Source organism: Trachypithecus francoisi, unplaced genomic scaffold (assembly GCF_009764315.1).
Source record: "Trachypithecus francoisi isolate TF-2019V2 unplaced genomic scaffold, Tfra_2.0 Contig01579, whole genome shotgun sequence".
NCBI lineage: Eukaryota > Metazoa > Chordata > Mammalia > Primates > Cercopithecidae > Trachypithecus > Trachypithecus francoisi.
Window position 1 is genome coordinate 27,643,520 of NW_022681442.1, and position 18,971 is coordinate 27,662,490.

General features: G+C 42.0%; 1 protein-coding gene across 12 annotated transcripts in view; it reads left to right on the forward strand.

Moving 5' to 3' along the window:
• The first annotated feature begins 265 nt into the window (after positions 1-265).
• STN1 (STN1 subunit of CST complex) overlaps positions 266-18,971 on the forward strand; it is a 49,357-nt gene continuing 30,651 nt past the window's right edge. For 11 of the 12 annotated variants that reach the window (XR_004430709.1, XR_004430708.1, XM_033183766.1 and 8 more), the window contains exons 1-5: positions 266-452; positions 897-1,091; positions 7,951-8,046; positions 13,266-13,331; positions 18,197-18,358. Coding sequence is in view for 10 of the 12 variants with exons in the window: in XM_033183766.1 (XP_033039657.1) it covers positions 959-1,091; positions 7,951-8,046; positions 13,266-13,331; positions 18,197-18,358 (457 nt within the window). In the remaining 2 variants the exon portion in view is untranslated. The other variant, XM_033183720.1, reaches the window with a different exon arrangement.

Genomic DNA, 18,971 nt, shown 5'->3' on the forward strand with positions numbered 1-18,971 from the left:
GAAGGGCGGCGTCAGAACTGCAGGAATTTCAATGTCGCCTCCTAGGCCTCAGCGGTGGAGGCTAGCACTAAGGCGGGAGCTGCAGAGCTGCCTGAGCCAAAAGTACGCCGCGCCGACGCGGGGTATGTAACGGGGCGCGGCTTCGGCTTGATGGGGCCGAGCGGATGGTTGGGCCGCGGCGGGATGAGGCGGGGCTTCGGGTGGGACGGGGCGGAACTTCGGAAGAGATGGGGAGGAGCCGTGGCGAGGCACTGCAGAAGAAAGGAAATGCGCTGTTTGGGAGACCGGGGTTGGTCCCCGGCGGGGCCGGGGGCGGGCTCGGGCCGGAACGTCAGAGGCGACCTCGGCCAACTGCTCTTGCGCGGAGCGGGGAGGTCGCCGCCCGGAGCTCAGAGCGCGGAAGCGCCGGGTTTCAGGGTTCCTGGAGCTGCAGGCGGCGGGAGGGGCTGCAAGTGGGTCCATTTTTTTAGTATCATTTTTCGTCCTTTTCTTGGTTCATCCCCAAAAGCGGAAAGTTTAGGGCAGAGCGACAATCAGACCCATCCACTGTGCCCCAACACGTGCAGGGCTGCGAGGGCGCCCGTTCCTCCCGGGACCCCAAGCGGTTTCTGGTACGCCTGTATAGACGTATCTTCCCAGAGTGAAAGTTTATGTTTAGCCGTTCCGAAGTTGGTGCTTTGTGGGAAGGAGAACAGCGGGAGAGTCGTAAGGATTGCAGGCATCCTGACGCGAGGAACGCCTCTTAACACGCCCCGTGACATGGAGTTTGACAGGGCCCTGGATCCCTGCGTTCACCCCTCCTGGAGTCCTGGACGCCCACCTAGGAGCAGCGTCAGGGCCGTGCCACTTTGACCCACGTTAAACGCATTGCATCCTCATTTCTGTGTCCTGTCTAGATGCTTGACTCAATGATGCAGAACCTTTCAGGGTTAGCTGGAAGCCACAGCCCAGCCTCTTGATGCAGCCTGGATCCAGCCGGTGTGAAGAGGAGACCCCTTCCCTCTTGTGGGGTTTGGATCCTGTGTTTCTAGCCTTTGCAAAACTCTACATCAGGGATATCCTGGACATGAAGGAGTCCCGCCAGGTGCCAGGTATGTGGCTGGCCACCCTGGGATGCCCTGGGCTGCATCTGCCCTCCTTTCCCAAAGTCTCAGAAAACTGGGATTAAAGGCTTTTAGGAGAGCCTTCCCTGCTGCAGGCTTTGAAAGTGACCTAGCCTGGGCCATCGCATGAGTTCATTTATTTGCAAAGTAAAAAAACAGTCTAAATCTTTTTTTGTTTTTAAGTAGGTGTTTGGGGGAGTAACATTTGTACTGAGGTTTTTACCTCCATTTAGGGTCTTTCATACTTGAAAATGCTCATTTGTTTTTCTTTGGCCCTGCTCCTGTTGGAGAGATCGCTGGGCCAGATATTCTTAGGCCTGGCTCCTTTCCTAAATGTGCCACTTACCTGGCCCGGGCATGTGACTCACCTTCTGCAAAGTTTGGGTTTCTTTGTAAAAATGGAGCTTAACGCTGTGTAATGGAATCTTTTGATTCCTGATATGTAATGGGGGTTTGTTTTCTTTTGACTTAAGCAGAATCAAAATATTATAAACTCCCTGAGAGGAAGGACATCATTTGTCTTGTTCACCTGTGTAATCCCAGGGCTTAGAACAGTGCCTGGCATATAGTGCGCCCTCAAATAGAAATAGCCGTTGAAGCAGAAAGGCATTATACATGTAAAGTTTAAATTTTTCTTTTTTATTAGAATAGTGGCTACTAGAGATAGGCTTACCATAACTAAAAATATAGCAAATGTAGTTTGGGGTAGATTTAAATAATTGACATAGCTGTCTAATAATTCACAAATAGTTTGGGGTGGATTTAAATAATTCACGTAGCTGTCTAAATTCACAAATAGCCACGTGTTTACTGTGCTATTTGAGAAGTTTGGTTAAACTTTCTGTGCTATTTTGAGTGAAGCTTTCCAGTCAAGGGCCTTCTGAATAAAAAACTATGAGTTAGAAGTAGTCAAGAATCTCAAGCATCCACAGTTTTAATGAGATAAGGTTCGTTTGTTTCCAGTTAAATGTACAAATATATTTGGATGACCTTACACTAATGAGTTTTGTGCAGATTTTTCGCCACGCCTTTGTTTCCTAATTATTGTTGGAAATGGTCTGTTTTTTTCCCTTGGAAGGCAGCCAGCCTCCTCCACAGTTTTCCATTTTCCAGTCTGGTATTCTTCGTAGCTCATCTCTTCAGGAAGAAATTAATTCACACCAAATTCTAGGCTTCCTTGCTTAATGATCTTCTGCAGGTGAGAAAACAGGTACCAAGGACATGACGGGCTTAACTCTCCCTGTAGGCAAAAGACTTTATGATATATTGAAAACAAACCAACAAAAACAGGACCAGTGATCTTTGATTTACCACTGGTGAGAATGTTTCCAAAGTGTTTTAAAAATGAAACCTCATGGTTAAAGCAGACATCAACTGACAGAGTGGATACTTTTAGACCTGGGGTCCCCAACCCCTGGGGCCACAGACCATTACTGGTACATGGCCAATTAGGAACTGGGCTGCACAGCAGGAAGTGAGCGGTTGGCCAGTGAGCATTACTACCTGAGCCCCACATCCTGTCACATCAGCAGCGGCATGACATTCTTACACCTCATTGTGAAGTGCATGTGTAAGGGATCTAGTTGCGCACTCCTTAGGAGAATCTAATGCCTCATGATCTGAGGTGGAACAGTTTCATCCCCGAACCATTCCTCCAACCCCCATCCTGGGAAAAATTGTCTTCTACAAAACCGGTGTCAAAAAGGATGGGGACCACTGCTTTAGATCATACCATAGTGTTCTGGGGGGTGGGGAATTCCACTCCTAGGTTTTTGTTTTGTTGTTGTGTCTGGTTTCATTTACTATAAAGACAAAACTTTTGACTACATAAAATTTAGGATTGTTTAAACAGCAAAGAATATCTTAAACAAAATAACAAAGACAAACCCCAAAAATGATAAAATATGAAATGAATGTGTTGTATGATAAAGAATTTCGCTGACCTTTGCCCTTGGTTCCTGAAGGGTAACATCTAAATTATTATAGTTTCCTGAGTGACAGGAGCATCATCATTATTCATTGTGGCCTCTCTAACCACACTTGAACTTATGCAAATCAGGTGGTTCATGCTGGATCACTAGATAGTTTGGGATGGGGGCTCTCTATGCCCGAAAGACCAGCTGTTTGATTAGAGAGTTGGGGTTTTGAGCCAGATCATATCAGTCCCACACTTTGGGAGGGGAGTGGGGCTGGAGATTGAGTTTAGTTATGTGGTCAGTAATTCAGTTAATTGTACCTACCTTATGAGACCTCGGTAAAAACTCTGGACACTGAGGATCAGATGAGCTTCCCTAGCTGATAATCACGTGTTGGTGTGTCAGGGGGTGATGTGTCGAGGACACAGAAGCTTTGTGCTTGTGCCCTCCCAGACCCTGCCCTGGGCATTTCTTCGTTTGGCTGGCCCTGATTTGTATCCTTCATGGATAAAACTATAATCATAAGTATAGCACCTTTCTGAGTCCTGTGAGTCATTCAAGCGACTTATCAAACCTGAGGGAGTATTGGGGACCCCCAAATTTATAACCAGTTGGTCAGAAGTACAGATATCCTGAGGACCCTCACAAAATTTGGGACTCATAACTCAAGTGAGGGCAGTATTGTGGGGGACTGTGCCCTTTACCTGTGAAATTTAACCTAACTTTGAGTAGTTACCATCAGAATTGTATTGCAAAATGATTGCAAAACGTCAGCTCCCCAAAATTTGAATTTAGAGTTAAACTAAGAAAAATACTGTGAAATTTGATTGTGGTGGTATTTAGATTTGTGGGTTTTTTTGTGTTTTGTTTTTTGTTTTGGCATTAACAAAAAGTAGCCCAGGTACAGTGGCTCATGCCTGTAATCCCAGCACTTTGGGAGGCCAAGGCGGGAGGATCACTTGAGCCCAGAGTTCAAGACCAGCCTGGGCAACAAAGTGAGACCCCGTGTCTAATTTTTGAAAAGCAGTACCAAGACTACAGTAAGCTGTGATTGTACCACTGCCTTCCAGCCTGGGCAATAGAGCAAGACCCTGTCTAAAAAAAAAAATGTATTTTTAATAATAGCTGATAACATACAGAAGTCATATTTATTGTTTTAAATACCTCTATCTGTGTCAGACTTTAATGATGGGTTAAATAATAGTGACTCATTTATTTAAATCGGCATATAATACTTATCCTATTCTAGTGGGTACAATGAAGTGGAAATAATATATCCGTAAGAATTATATTAAATCTGGTTGAAAAAGATTATCTTAGGTGTTTTAACGCTGTCAAACATAAATAACATAGCATCAATTAAATAACAGCAGTTACACTAAAAAGAGAGCAATCAAAAGTACTTTTAAAAAGAGAAAACAGTCAAATGTCTTGCTGTGGTTGTGGACGTTCAGGGTCGGCTGCTTGAAATCTGAATCAACCTGCCTGTGACTGTAGATCCCTGAACCCTTACAGCTCGACCCTCCTCCTTCTTGGGGGCCTGATGATCCAGGGGATCCTCTGATGCTTTTAGGCCTCTGTGGGCTGCATGTGGAACAGCAGGAACACAAGGGCCACTTGGGAAAGGCTGGAACATAAACTCTGTTATCTAGTATTTGTTACTGTTTTCTTTTCTTAGTTCATTGAGCTTTCTCTCAATTGACAGAGAAGCCATCCAATTTTCTTGAGCTCTCTTCTTATAGAAGATTGCTTTGATAGAAGAAAATGGCTCTCTAATTCTTTTTTCCATGTCTTCAGTCGTCTTCTTGTAGATGCTGTGCATCTGATACGTGTAGTTCATGTTTCTATATACTTGAAGAAGTTTCTTCTTTCTAAGCAGTATATTTCCTCCTCAGTTGCTTTTCTCTGAGTTTTAAAATTCAAACTGTTAAATTCTTCTGATCTTTTTCTCCATTGTTCTGTGATGCTTTTAAGTTTTTTTTTTTTTTTTTTTTGCATCAGCCACTTGGAACTGGAAAGATTTTGTTGCATCTTCATCTTGAGTGACCGTGTCTGTCCTTAAAGGCAAGTCATTGTTGTCAGTCTGTGAGGTGAAAATTCATAGGCCCCACTTTTCTGTCCTTTTTCAAGAAAGTCTACTGTGTCCACAAGTGAAGACCTGTCCAGATTTTTATTAAGTGTTGCCACACACAAAGTTTGTAGCATTGGATGACTGGCCTCCATCACAGGTGACTTGAGGACTTCATTGGCTTGTGCTGTTAGCCCAGTCTTCTCAATGCCTTTCCCATAGACTTCAACCCAGGAAGAATACCTTTTGTTCCACTCTTTTCCCCATCTGAAAGTGTTTTTGCTCTTTATTAAAACCACGACAGTGGTACATGCTAGGCTCTCCTTGGAGACCCAAAGAATCCTGGGACTTTCAGACATCACCAGCAGAGCATCCTGCTGCTTCTCGACCAACTGGAAAGACATTTCGGTGGCGGACAGCCGGCCCTCTGTGGGTCCAAAGGACTCTGCTTTCTGCCTGTGATTGCCTATGTGCTGTGGGCCACAACAGACCCTATGGAGTGTCTGTCTGTAATACAAACAAGTACCTGGCAGCCAGGATAGATCATCACATAGGCCGGGGGAGGGAGAGGCCAGCCCTGTTCTGTAAAACAGTTCTCTCTAACTCTGCTCTGCTCAGTGTACAAATAGTGATATAGAGCATTTGGGGAGGCAGAAAGGGCTGAGTGCAGCCAGAGATCAGCCTGGAGCTCAGGCCACTTGGCCCTGCAGCAAACCTAGACCACCAAAGCAGCACCATGCGTCAGCCCTGCTCTGCACACAGGCACTCCAAGGCAGAGTGGTGGGGTGTATGGCAGTAGAGTTGGCATCCCTGGGTGAGGTTCATTTTCCTGGTTTAAAGTTTGCTTCTGCCATAAGGAAGCCTGCCCTTGACTACACAGGACACAGGGATCTCCCTTCTCTGCAGGCTCCCTGTCCTTTTGAGTTTGGTCAGTGCAGGCAGGCAGGGGCAGAGGACTGAAGATCTCATCAATGGTGTTATGGAAAAGACTAGGTTTCAATTGTGAAAACTTGGGAGAAGCCCGTTGGAACTGGCTACATCTTAGAATTTTATGGCCTGGGTGCGGTGGCTCACACCTGTGATTCTAGTGCTTTGCGAGGCCGAGAGTTTGAGTCCAGCATGGGCAACAGAGAGAGACCCCCACCTCCATAAAAATGTTTAAAAATTAGTTGGGCTCCTGCTTGAGACCAGGAGTTGAGACTGCATTAGGCTGTGATTGTGCCACTCGGGCAACTGCAGTTGGCAACTGAGACCCTATCTTTGAAAAAATCACAAGCAAAAACATGGATTTTCAGTGGAACCACTTTGTCTCCATTCAATTCAAGTTTTCCTGGGTGGGGGTGATTCTCTTTTGGGGGTGACACAGTGGCCCAGGCTCCTTCCCTCCTTGTTCCTGCCATCTTCAGCTCATGCCTGCAAGGTTGTCCTGAGGACAGTCTCCAACCACCAGGTTATCTTTAGAAGCGTGCCTCTGTGGAGGGAGAGGGTCTTGCTTTTGGCTAAATTTGCCACCTCTTATTTCTTAAAACCACATCTCACTCCCCTAGTATCTCTCTGTAACTGAGGCTTAGAGGCTCATTGTCCATTTTTTGGACTCTTCCTCAGTCCCTTTGTCTACAAGGGAAACAACCGTCAGCAGAGGCCAGTCTGGGCGTTCTAAGGGGCATCGGGATTCAGGCCACAGGTCCCCCCATGACTGGAGAGAATAGAGGCTGTGACTAGGCTTCATGGTAAGGAGAATGGCCAAATGCCTGAGGTGATCATTGTTTCTTAGTTTAGAATTCACATATTTATTTTAAAAAGGACTTGACTGAGTGTGGTGGCTCCCAGCACTTTGAGACACCAAGGCAGGAGGATCGCTTGAGGTCAGGAGTTCAAGACCAGCCTGGGCAACAAAGTGAGATGCCCATGTCTAATTTAAAAAAAGAAAAAAGAAATCACCACATAAAAGTTTATAACCTGTTTCTGAAAGTAAAGAATTTAGCCATCATGGGGGTGGGGGGAAGAGGCTGGAAAAGAGATTGGACAGGACTCTTTAGTTGCAGGTAACAGGAACACAGTGCACGCAGCTTAAGGTGAAGCAGGGAGCTCGGGTCAGGTTATTGAGGGACAGGTAGAAGGGAAACCCTGCAGGAGCCTGGACAGCCCTGGGACCATCAGGGACTCCCTGCTCTGAGCAGCCCCTCTGTGTCCTGGCCCCAAGCCAGAAAAAAAGCCTCTGGGTATCAGTGAGTAGGTTCCCTCTCAGCTTTCTCCTCTGGCAGGAAGTTGCCTGCCGCCATCTGTAGCCTAGGTTTTGAAAATAGAGTTATAAAAAGAGAAGTTTTGGAGTTGTAACCTGGCCCCAAAGGGTAGTGTTTTGTAATCTACTTACTGTCTTTTTTTTAAAAAAAAATGCTATTGCCAGTTCAAAGAAATGACGGCTGATTTCTTAGAAAAGCACTTGTTTAAAAAAAAAAAAAAAAGAGCCAAATAAGCCTTTCTCATGGTTTCCTCTCTCCTTCCTTCTAGTTGCTTCAAATATAGTCCTGTGTTTGGTCCCCCACTGTAATGCCTGTTTTCAGGCCCCTTGTGAGCATTCTGCACAGAGGTGTATTAACCAAATGGACAGCACTGGTTTTCTCCTATCTGTACTAGTACAAGCTTTAATGTCAAGCTTTCTACTTAGGACCTGTGAGGAAAAGACATTGGAATTTCTTGGGGCATTGTCATTTGTCAAGGACTGATTCTTAAGTCTAGAATTTCAGCAAACAGCATGGCGTTGATTTTTTTTTTTACACCCCTTGCCCCCTACAAGTTAACATTTAATGAAGCAGAAAATGTGATCATACATTATGTTGACTTTGCTTTTTTTAAATTTTAGGTGTATTTTTGTACAATGGACATCCAATAAAACAGGTAGATGTCTTGGGAACTGTCATTGGAGTGAGAGAAAGAGATGCTTTCTACAGTTATGGAGGTAAGAACAATTGTGTCTGAAATGAAGTTGATGTAGAAGGCTGACCCTTCTGGGCTGAAAGTTGGATTTTAGCAGCCCCAGCCGTTTAGAGTAGCTGGGGACCCTCACTAAGGGCATGTACTTTCTCTATGGGGTACCGCTTATAGCCCCAGACATGGGCTAAGAATAAAATGAGGCAACGGGTAGGAATGATACTGATGAATTCAGTGAAGTGACAGCTGCTGAGGCACTAGGACGTGGAAGAATTAAAATACAGCCCCCTAGGAGCACCGATGGACAGGGCGCGGGGGGGCGGGTACCTGATGCCCAAGGGTATATCTGTAAATAGCAAAGGGTGGTAATATATGGTTATGTGGATCACTTTAAAAAGCAACGACCAGATTAATGTTAAAGTAGATTCTTTAACAACACAGGAAGGTGCGAAAAATAATTTAAAAATCTTTATATCTAGAACAGTTAACAAAAAGCCTTTTGATACCCAAAGGGGTAAATATCCATTATCAGAAAGTTTATTTTCCCTCATGATGACAGAAGCTTAATAAAGGGTTTCTATATTATGGACACTAGAGAATTGCTCGCATGTGATTTTAGTGTAATAGGTCCTTATTTTTTCATTGAGTTGATTTTTAAGCGTTTAAGACATTGCCTTGTAGAACTCCAAGCTTCTCTGTAGTCAAGAGCCCAAGCTAGATATTTTGGGGAAAACTTAACTTTAAATTCCAAACCTTTGCTGAAATTGACATTGTCACTGTTTGTGCTATGACTTGGATTTGTATTCTTACTATTCTTGAGGAAAGATAGAAGGCAGTTGAACTTTGTGACCAAGAGCATTTCATTGGCAGTCCCCACATAATTGATAATTTGTAGATACAATCTCATTGCATTTCTTTACATGTACTCATTTTCCTGAAGAGTATTATCTTGTGCTTTTAATAAAATAACATGTGAAAAATAAAAGCTCTCATTTTTTCTGCTTTTTCCCAGCATGTGTGTGTGTGTGTGTGTGTGTGTGTGTGTGTGTGTGTGTATATATAATTTTTTTTGTTTTTAATTCTGAAAAGGATCACCCTGTCAGACATTCCCAAACTGAATCTCTTCTCTGCTTTATTTTGCCAAAGATATTGGTCCTGTTTTTCTCCAGACAACTCAACAAATATTTACTAAGTGCCTACAGTGTATCCAGCTGTGGGCAGTACACTGTGGTATAGTAGAGTGCTTCCTCTCCAAATGCCAACGATGAAATAATAGCATCTTTCAATTTGCAAAGCACTTTTATATGCATAATTTCATATTATTCTACCCCTAGTCTTTTGAAATAGAAAGTACAGGTACTCATTTTGTAGATGAGAAAACTAAGGCTTAGTAACTTGCTCAAGATTCCACTGATGGAGATTTGTGGGTCCATTCTGTTTACTGACTCCAGTGTGTTCGGTGGTCTCCATACAACTCAGTTTGATTTTTCTCTCCTCTTTCTTTCTTCCATCCCCCACCCACCAAAAAATAAATAAATAAATAACTGCATTTGATTTTTAGTTTTCTGTTTTTCAGATCAAATAAATGAGGCTGTTTGAGGACTTTAAAATCCTGGCCCTAGAACCAGGCTAGATATTAAGCCTGCGCCTAAAGGAGCTTCACTTAACCCCTTTTCCCATTATAAAAAGATTAAGGCACTATGACTGCCTCTTCTCCAGTAAGCATTTCCCTCTGAGTGAGTGTCTGAGGAGCATGACATATCTGTGGGCTTCGGGAAAATAAAAAGCATCTGACTGCTGAAATTATTGAGAGTAGAGAGGCTTTTGCAACTTTAATTCTTGTGGAGAGCTGCCCCTCTCCTTGCTATCCTCAGGCACAACATGGCTTTTGGGCCACCTGCCAGGTGATCACTCCCTACTGTTCTGGGTTCTGCTTCGCCTGACTCACCGCAGGCCCGTGCTGGGGGTGCTTCCTGCTCACACTGACTCATCCTGCAGCTGAAACAAAAGGCCAGTGGTCCAGGCAGTGCTGTGTAGCTGTGGAGTACGTTGTGCAGCACTGCAAGGGTGCCTCCATTCAGGGGCATTCCAGCAGCCAGACCTCTGGGCACCAAGGCACTCAGTCTGCTGGGAGAGATCACAAGCCTGCTTAGTCCAGGGATTGGTGACAGTGCCCAGAGTGCACAGAACACTTGGTAGCAACTCGAGCTTAGACCTAGAATGTTGGAAGGCTACAGTCAAGAACAGAATAACCTCACATTCTCTAGGACAAATGTTCATGGGGTAATTTTTTTTTTTTTTTTTTTTTTTTTTTTTGTGGCCCAGGCTGGAGTGCAGTGGTGTGATCTTGGCTCACTGCAACCCCTGCCTCCCGGGTTCAAGTGATTCTCCTGCCTCAGCCTTCCAAGTAGCTGGGACTACAGGTGCTTACCACCATGCCCAGCTCAGTTTTGTATTTTTAGTGGAGACGTGGTTTCACCATGTTGGCCAGGTTTGTCTCGAACTCCTGGCCTCAAGTGATCTGCCCACCTCAGCCTCCCAAAGTGCTGGGATTACAGGCATGAGCCACTGCTCCTGGCCTGCTAATTTTTTTTTTTTTTTTTTAGCTTTCTATTATAAATCAAGCTTTTCAACTGCAGAGAAGTGATGTGCCTGGAAGTGTCATGCATTTTTTTAACGCAAAATGTCCTTATTCATTTTTTGGATTCTTAAAATGGTACTTACTCATTATAAAATAAAATTTCAAACTAGAGACAATTTTAATGAAGTATATAAAAATCATGTGAAACACTATAAATCAGGCAAAACAATGTCAGTGTTCGGGTGAACATCCTTCCTCATTCTAAACATGTTCCCAGTATCAAAGAAATATAGAAATGCCTATTTCCTTAGTACTGTTGTGCATGTTTCTTTCTCAGTGTTTCTGAAATTAGGCTTAACAGTCAACGTATACATTGAATGTGGGGTTCCTTCCCCACACTCCAAGAGAAACTGCTGTTAGTATTTAATGTCTTAAAATCATTTCTGTGAAAATACACTGTTTAATGTTGCACATAAATTGGATTATATATTTCTGTTTTACAATGAGCCATGTATATCTTTTTATTCTCATATAGTACGTCATTGTAATTTTTTTAACCAATTCCATATTTATAAACATTTAGGTATTTCCAAGTGTCAGTATTATAAAGAATACTACAGTGAACAGCCTTACATAAGATGTGTATATCTGTGTACTTATTTTTGTTTTATCTGGAAGTAATTTAAAAACAACTTTGAGAGGCAGGGTCTCACAGTATTGCCCAGGCTGGAGTGCAGTGGCTATCACCGGCACAATCGTAGCACACTGCAGCCTCAAACTCTTGGACTCAAGCAATCCTGCCTCAGCCTCCCAAGTAGCAGGCATGTGCCACCATACCTGGCTTACATTTCACAATCCGATGCATGTTTCCAAATTTGCTCGTTAAGATTTAAATTTTAGAAATTTGTTACTAATTTATACTCCCACTATCAACATATGAGGGTATCAATATTTTTAATATTTGTCAATTTCATTGTTGATACATTATTTATACTTGCTTTTTTTAGTGATAACTAGTGAACTTAGCATAGTGACGTGTTTTTATTGGCCATTTATAGATCTTCCATGAATCGCATATTCTTTTCTTTGCCACTTTTTCTCTTGTGATCTTGATGATTTTCTTATTAGTTTATATGAGCTCTTTATTTATTTTTTATTTTTTGAAACAGGGTTTCATTCTGTTGCCCAGGCTGGAGTGCAGTGGCATGATCATGGCTCACTGCAGCCTTAAACTCCTGGGCTCAAGCAATGCTCCCACCTCAGCCTCCCAAGTAGCTGGGACTACAGGCACATACCACCATGCCTGGCTAATTTTTAAATTTTTTTTTTGGTAGAGATGGAGTCTCTGTGTTGCCCAGGCTGGTCTCAAACTCCTGGGCTCAAGTGATCCTCCTGCCTTGGCTTCCCAAAGTGCTGGGATTATAGGCATGATCCACCATGTCCAGCCTATGAGCTCTTTATATATTAAATCATTGACCCTATCATTTGGGATATTGCTATCCAGTGTTAGTTTTTAGGTGGTCAGACTTAGCAGACTTTCTTTAATGAGTTCTGATTTTAATAGTCTGCTTAAAGAAGTCTCTCCTCACCCACTATCAGCCCAGGGTTAAAGGTATTCACCCATATCTTCTTCTCCTCTTAAGTTTACCTCTTCTGTATTTAATAATATGACACCCATCTAGGATTTATTTTAGTATAGGAAGTACTCTTCTTGGCTTTTTCTTCAGCATGGATTTAGGCCAGCAGTAAAAAAAATTGCCTTAGATTTCTTCAGGATTATGTGTGCTTTTACAACAGTCTAGTTGATGATTTTTTTTTTTAATTATGAGACCCACTGACCCCATGCTTAGCAACCTCTGTTCTGAGTTTGTCAGAAATTAAGCAAAGAGAAAATGCCTGTTATTCCCTAGCAAACATCTCCAAATTCCTCTATAGTTGTAAATATAACTGCAATGGGAATTGTTTGATTTTTTGCAAAAATTAGATAAACCAGGAATAACAGAAGCCAGACTAGTACTGTTTTTGTGGCCAGGATATAATTATTTTCTATTATGAAAATAATACGGTACCCTTCTGTGATGTGCTTGGCTTTCCTTACATCCCCTGCAGTGGTGAGGACTGGGCAAAAGATCTTTCACAAAGAGAAACCCAGGCCAAATGGCTTGGAACGCTTTGTCTTGGTAAGTCAGCACACTAGCAAAGAGACTGTGACAGAAGGCTGCACCCTAAGTGCGTGTGCCTCTAACCACAAACCACACGATGCTCTCTTGTTTCAGGGTGGGAGAGAAAGGCTGATTTTGTATGTGAGCAGTCATTCAGTTTTTGCACTTAACTTCCCAAGGCCACCATTTTTAGTACAGAGGTGTAGACAAGCATCATGAGGGTACCCTTGAGGGTACTAATCATTAGTACCTTGAGGTAGGATAAGTGAAATGCTGACCATATCCCATTGGGCTTGTGTACTACACTGAGTTGTGCAGACAAGCAGTTTATACTCATATACAGTGAGAGGTTGTTTCAAAAGTGGAAGGAGAGTTTGATAAGGGATTTGCTTCTCCAGGCTATTGAAAGAGGTCATCTTTCAGTATGGCTGAATGCAATGATAGTAGGCTAATTCACCAGCCTTGCCCAAATCTCTCTTCTACCCTTTTACTTTTCTCTTGCAGTGGATGACAGCACTGGAGTTATAAACTGCATCTGCTGGAAAAAGTTGAATACTGAGTCTGTATCAGGTAATTTTATTTGCCACATTCCTTTACTGTTCACCTAACTAATGGATTTTACTCGACGTAGTTCATCAAAACAGCTACAGGACTAAATTTTCACATTTATCTGCTGGTGAGTTACATTGATCTACCTGAAGCACTATACCCAGAGCTTTGGCTGCTCTGAAAACTGATGCCATAGGAAAGCCACTTGCTTTTCTTTCTCCCATCTCTTTGGTGCTCACTTCTTCCTAAGCCTACAGGAATGTGAGTAGGTTACAGGGAGTTTCAGCAGTCCATTTTTACCATGCCCGTTATTACATAAGTCAAGGCGTCTTAGCCTAATTGCTAGCCAAGTCTGAATCCCCTTGTCCCAGCCGTATCACTTGACCAAAGAACATTTTGATGACTGTTTCTCTCACATGGTTGCCACTAGCTTCTGTGCTGCCATGGTCCAGATTTCCTGAAATCTCTGTGTTCAAACAAATAATACCAAAAATTCTAAGATTGAGAAGGTAAGATAGGATTCCTTTGGAAGTTATCCATTAAGTAATATAAATTAAAAGAACTTTAAAATTGTATAGTGAACACATTGACTATAACTGAAACAACATTTGGAGTTGCTTGAATATATTTTCATAATTTTTAGATACTTTTGTTTTGTTTTGTTTTAAGGCGGGTTCTCACTATGTTGCCAGGGCTGATCTCAAACTCCTGGACACAAGTGATCCTCCTGCCACAGCCTCCCAAAGTGCTAGGATTACAGGCTTGAGCCACCACACCTGGCCCAATTTTTAGATACTTTTTAAAGTTAAGTTCATAATATGAAAGAATATCATGCAATATTGGTGATGGTTTTTGGTTCTAGAGAAGCTACGAAAACTGGAAGCTTGTTTTTCCTGTGTTTTACAACATATACAGTGTAGTGCCATACACAGTGGGGTTATTCAGTAAACACTGCCTGCTCTAATATCTAGCATCTAGTATCCATCTACTTGCATTATGTATGGTAAGAATATCTAATGCTTGGGGTCGTTTCTTCTTTTTTGCCGTAATGTGTCAGAATCTCAGCTTTGTACTTTGACTGTACCGATCAATGGAATGCTCATTTGCTTAATTTTCTGATGTATTTACATTTAGAATTTGGCTGTCAGTTTCATATAACTTTGGAATTCTAATCCCTAATTTGGGGACATCTAAATCAATGGCATTGCTTTGGTGAGGAAGGTTTGTAGGTAGATTTAAGGGAGACCACATGTTTTTAGGCAGATATCTGATAGGCAAGAAATAAATCTGTGAGACAATCAGGTATCTGGATTTTTATGTATGTCTGAGGTGTTTTTCTTAATCTGTTTTGTGCTGCTGTTACAGAATATCTGAGACTGGGTAATTTTATAAAGAAAGAAATTTATTTCTCATAATTCTGAAGGTCAGAAATTCCAAGATCAAAGTTTTGGTGTCTGGTAAGGTCTAGGTCCCCCCTCCAAGATGGCACCTTGAATGCTGCATCCTCTAGAGGGAGGAGAACTGTTCCTCACGTGGCAGAAGAGCACGAGAATGAGAACCACTTCTGCAGACCCATTTTATAATGGCCTTAATTCATTCATGAGAGTGGAGCTCTCATAACCTAAACACCTCCCGTTGGACCCCATCTTCCAACACTGTTGCATTAGGGGTGAAATTTCTAACACATATTTTGAGGGGACAAAAACATTCAAACTTGTTTTTGTCAAACTGTAGCAGTATTAAAATCATTTGCAGATTTTTGGTGGTTGTCACAATCTTCAGTCAGAAGGTGTACTTTGAATATGCGTACTTGTTCTAGATGGAGAGTCAGCGAAGTTTTTCTGTAAAGGGCCATATTTTCTGCGTTGTGCACCCTATGATCTGTGTGTCTCTACTATTCAATGCTGCCATTATAGCGGAGAGTAACCACAGGCAGTACATAAGCAGATGGGCAGGCTGTGGTCCCATAAAACTTTGTTTTAAAAACAGGCTATGGATGGATTTGGTTCATGGGCTATAGTTTGCACACCCCTGTTTTAGTCATTGTTTCAGTTTTCAAAATTAACTCTTTTTAAAGAAATAGCATCAGCAGGAATATATAATTCTTACACTTAGTAATTTTTTAGATCAACAAAATGGCTATTAATACTGAGAGTCAGATTTTTAAAATATCAATAAGTAGATACAGGAATGAACAATCACAGTGGGTAGCCTTAATTTAAGATTGCTTTGCAAATATAACGAGAAGGTAAGAGTACAAGGAGAAAAGGAGAAAACCTAAAAATGAGTCTTATCGTCTTTAAATTGTTCCCAACTAGCCCATTCTCTCCTTTTTATTTAATTGCCCTTAGTTTAAAAGCTTTCCATTGGAAGGTGGCCAGCAAAGGCTAATTTTTTAAACAAAATTTAGTCTGAGTCAAAATCATGTTCCAGTCCATTAAAGTGAAAGAATATAATATTAGCTCCTGTAAATGTCACATTGAATGTACCGTTTGGACTTGGCCTATGAGCAAAGTTAAGATTTCCTGGCCCTGAGTATTAGAATGTTAAAGGGGATTTCTCTTTCATGATGGAATAGACGCTGAAAGTGAAGTTCTGTCAGGCTCCAGTCTTCTCATTATATTCATTAAATTACACAGCTTGAGCCTCCTTTCGGCAATTTGGCTCACCCTTTAAGTGAAAGGTGGGCCTCTTGTTCTCAGGACAACCATCAGTCTGATCATTTCAGTGGTGCTACGTGAAGCATTTACTATCACCTATAATGTCTGCATAATGGCAATGAGATTTATAAATACCTTTAAAATTCAGCCTAAGTAGAAGAGGACCTGGGGATAGGGATGCAGATGGGACAGCCTTTTGAAAAAGTAGCAGTTGGGAATTTTTTGAAGAAACCTAGTAAGTTCTGAGCAGCAGTAATGCTGATTGCATCCAGGTTCCTACCTATCACTTACTGAATGCACAGAGTTCTCTGTACTCCCTACGTTGCTGTTTCCCTGGGTATAGTAGGTGCGTTCAAGGAAAATTAATGCCTCTGCACGTTACAGAGCCACAGTTGTCAAAATTGTATTAGGTTAATTTTGAGGAAGGGCTTCTCTATAAAGAAATACAGAGAGTAGATCATCTTGTATAAAGACACAGCCTCTTTTGCAATTTAAAAGCAAAATAAGATGTACGGAATAATTATGTATTTGTTAAGGTATTAAAAATCCAAATGACTGAAGCTGGTATAGGAGTTGTGAGCATGCGTGCATTGCTGACAACGTTGTCTAAAACAGAAGGGTTTGATCAGTTTATTCTGGCAAGCATTCTGACAGTATGTAATGAACTGTAAACCAGTTTGTAATTTTTTATCCAGTAATAATCTCTAATGAAAGACCCCCAAAACACAAGATACTTTTTCTAGAAGGTTTAATTATTCATCATCACAAATAGCTTATGTTTAATTATTTCCTATAAATATGGAATTGTGCTAAGTGCAGAATGTAAGTATTCAATTAGATCATGCACAACAACTCTGTGTATGAGGTAGACTCTAGTGTTACCTCCATTTCATAATTGAGGAAACTGAAATGTAAGAGTAGAAAGGAAACTGAGGCACAGTGAGGTGAAGCAGGTTAAGCAGCCTGTCCAAGGTTACACAGCTAGTAGGAGGTAAACTGAGATTCATGTCAGGTCTTTCTGACTCCAATAGCCAAATGCCAATGGCTAAGCTGTACTGTCCCTATATAGTGCTAGTGAAAAAAAGCCAAAGTAAAAAATTATAAAACTGTACCTATCATCCCAGCTACTCAAGAGACTGAGGTGGGAGGATCACTTGAGGCCAGGAGTTCAATTCCAGCCTGGGCAACATAGCGAGACCCCATCTCTAATAAACATAAAATGCTTGGCTGTGTAGCTTCTTTGGATACACATGTGTATTTGAAATTATGCTAGACAGAAAACAGAACACACAGTCTTTTACACCCACCAGCTGTAACTGGGAAATATGAGTATCTTCCTGGGGCAGGCAGCAGAGAGTAAGGGATAAGTGGGATGGCTCTGGAGCTAGAGACTGCCTGGGTTCAAACCCCAGCCTTGTCTCTAACTAGCTGTTTTATTTTGGTCAAGTTGCTTGACCTCTCTGTGACTCAGTTTCCTCATCTCTAAAATGGGGCTAATAAGCAGGAGTGGTTGTGAGGACTAAATGTGCTAATATATTGTAAAGTCCTTAGAATAGCACCTGTAGTACCCAGACATTGTGACAATTCTTCTTACTTAATACAATTTGGAAGTAAAATAGTGATAGAAGTTATTTAGAATTGAGTGTACATTGGGTTTTTTTCATCATGAAGTTGTTCAAGTTTATAGTTTTAAGTAGTGACAGAGAGAGAGAAAGTGTGAGTGTGCGTGTGTGTGTGTGTGTTTGAGAGAGAGACAGAGAGATTAGCCTAGTTTCCCAACAGAGATGAGAGGGGAGAAATTGGGATGTTGAGCACTCAGATGGGACGAGTCTCCTCACAAGGACATTTGAAAGGTTGTTTAAAGCTATTGCTACCACGCCTAGTTGAACTCATTGTACAGAATTCGTCTCAAGGCCATACAGTGCCCTTTGACTGCACTGGCGATGCAGGGCAGGAAAGAAGGCCCTGGAGCCTGTCGGAACTTGCCCTCTGGACCTCAGTCTAGACTCCATTCCCTTCACCCTACTCTTGAATAATTACAGTTTATACCTTTTTCTCAGTGGAAGACTCCAAAAGGTTATGTGGATTTCCAGCAGTAGAACAATTACTCAGAAGTAGAATAAATAAGCATATTGTGTTGGTCTTACCCTAAAACTGTCTCACAGGTGTGGTAGAGTGATTGTGGTATAACTTTTTCTCTTTCCCTCTGGCTCTAAACAACTACAGCTGCTCCAAGTGCAGCAAGAGAGCTCAGCTTAACCTCGCAACTTAAGAAGCTACAAGAGACCATTGAGCGGAGAACAAAGATAGAGATTGGGGACACGATCCGAGTCAGAGGCAGTATCCGCACATACAGAGAAGAGCGAGAGATTCATGCCACTGCTTACTGTAAGCACAAGATATTTCTACCAAATTGGTGGTTTTTCTGGATGTACATTCAGTAAACCTCTTGTTCACCTGGAAGTCAAACTTTCAAAAAGTTCAGTTAAGATACAACTCTATTTAATGAGTGAATTACATTGTTTAACATGCTTTCTTTAGAAAATGAGCATTTCTTAATTTTGTTTTGAAGAAAGCTAATTATAAGTTGGGAAAGAAAATGAATTATTTACTTTATATATGGTTGGCAAGTTTATTTGGATGACATAGTAGAGTTTCCAAAGCACTTTCAAGTTCAGAATGTCAATGCATTAGGATGGAATATGAACATTCTTCAAAATAATGGAAATTTTTAAATTTTTTCTTTATTTTTTTTTTCTTTTTTTGAGACAGGGTCTCACACTATTGCCCAGGCTGTAATGCAGTGGCACAGTCACAGCTCACTGCAACCTCAAATTCCTGGGCTCAGGAGATTCTCCCACCTCAGCCTTCTGAGTAGCTGAAACTACAGGCATGCGCCACCACACCCAACTAATTTTTTATAGAGATGGGGTTTCGCCATGTTGCCCAGGCTGGTCTCAAACTCCTGAGCTCAAGAGATCTGCCTACCTCAGCCTCCTAG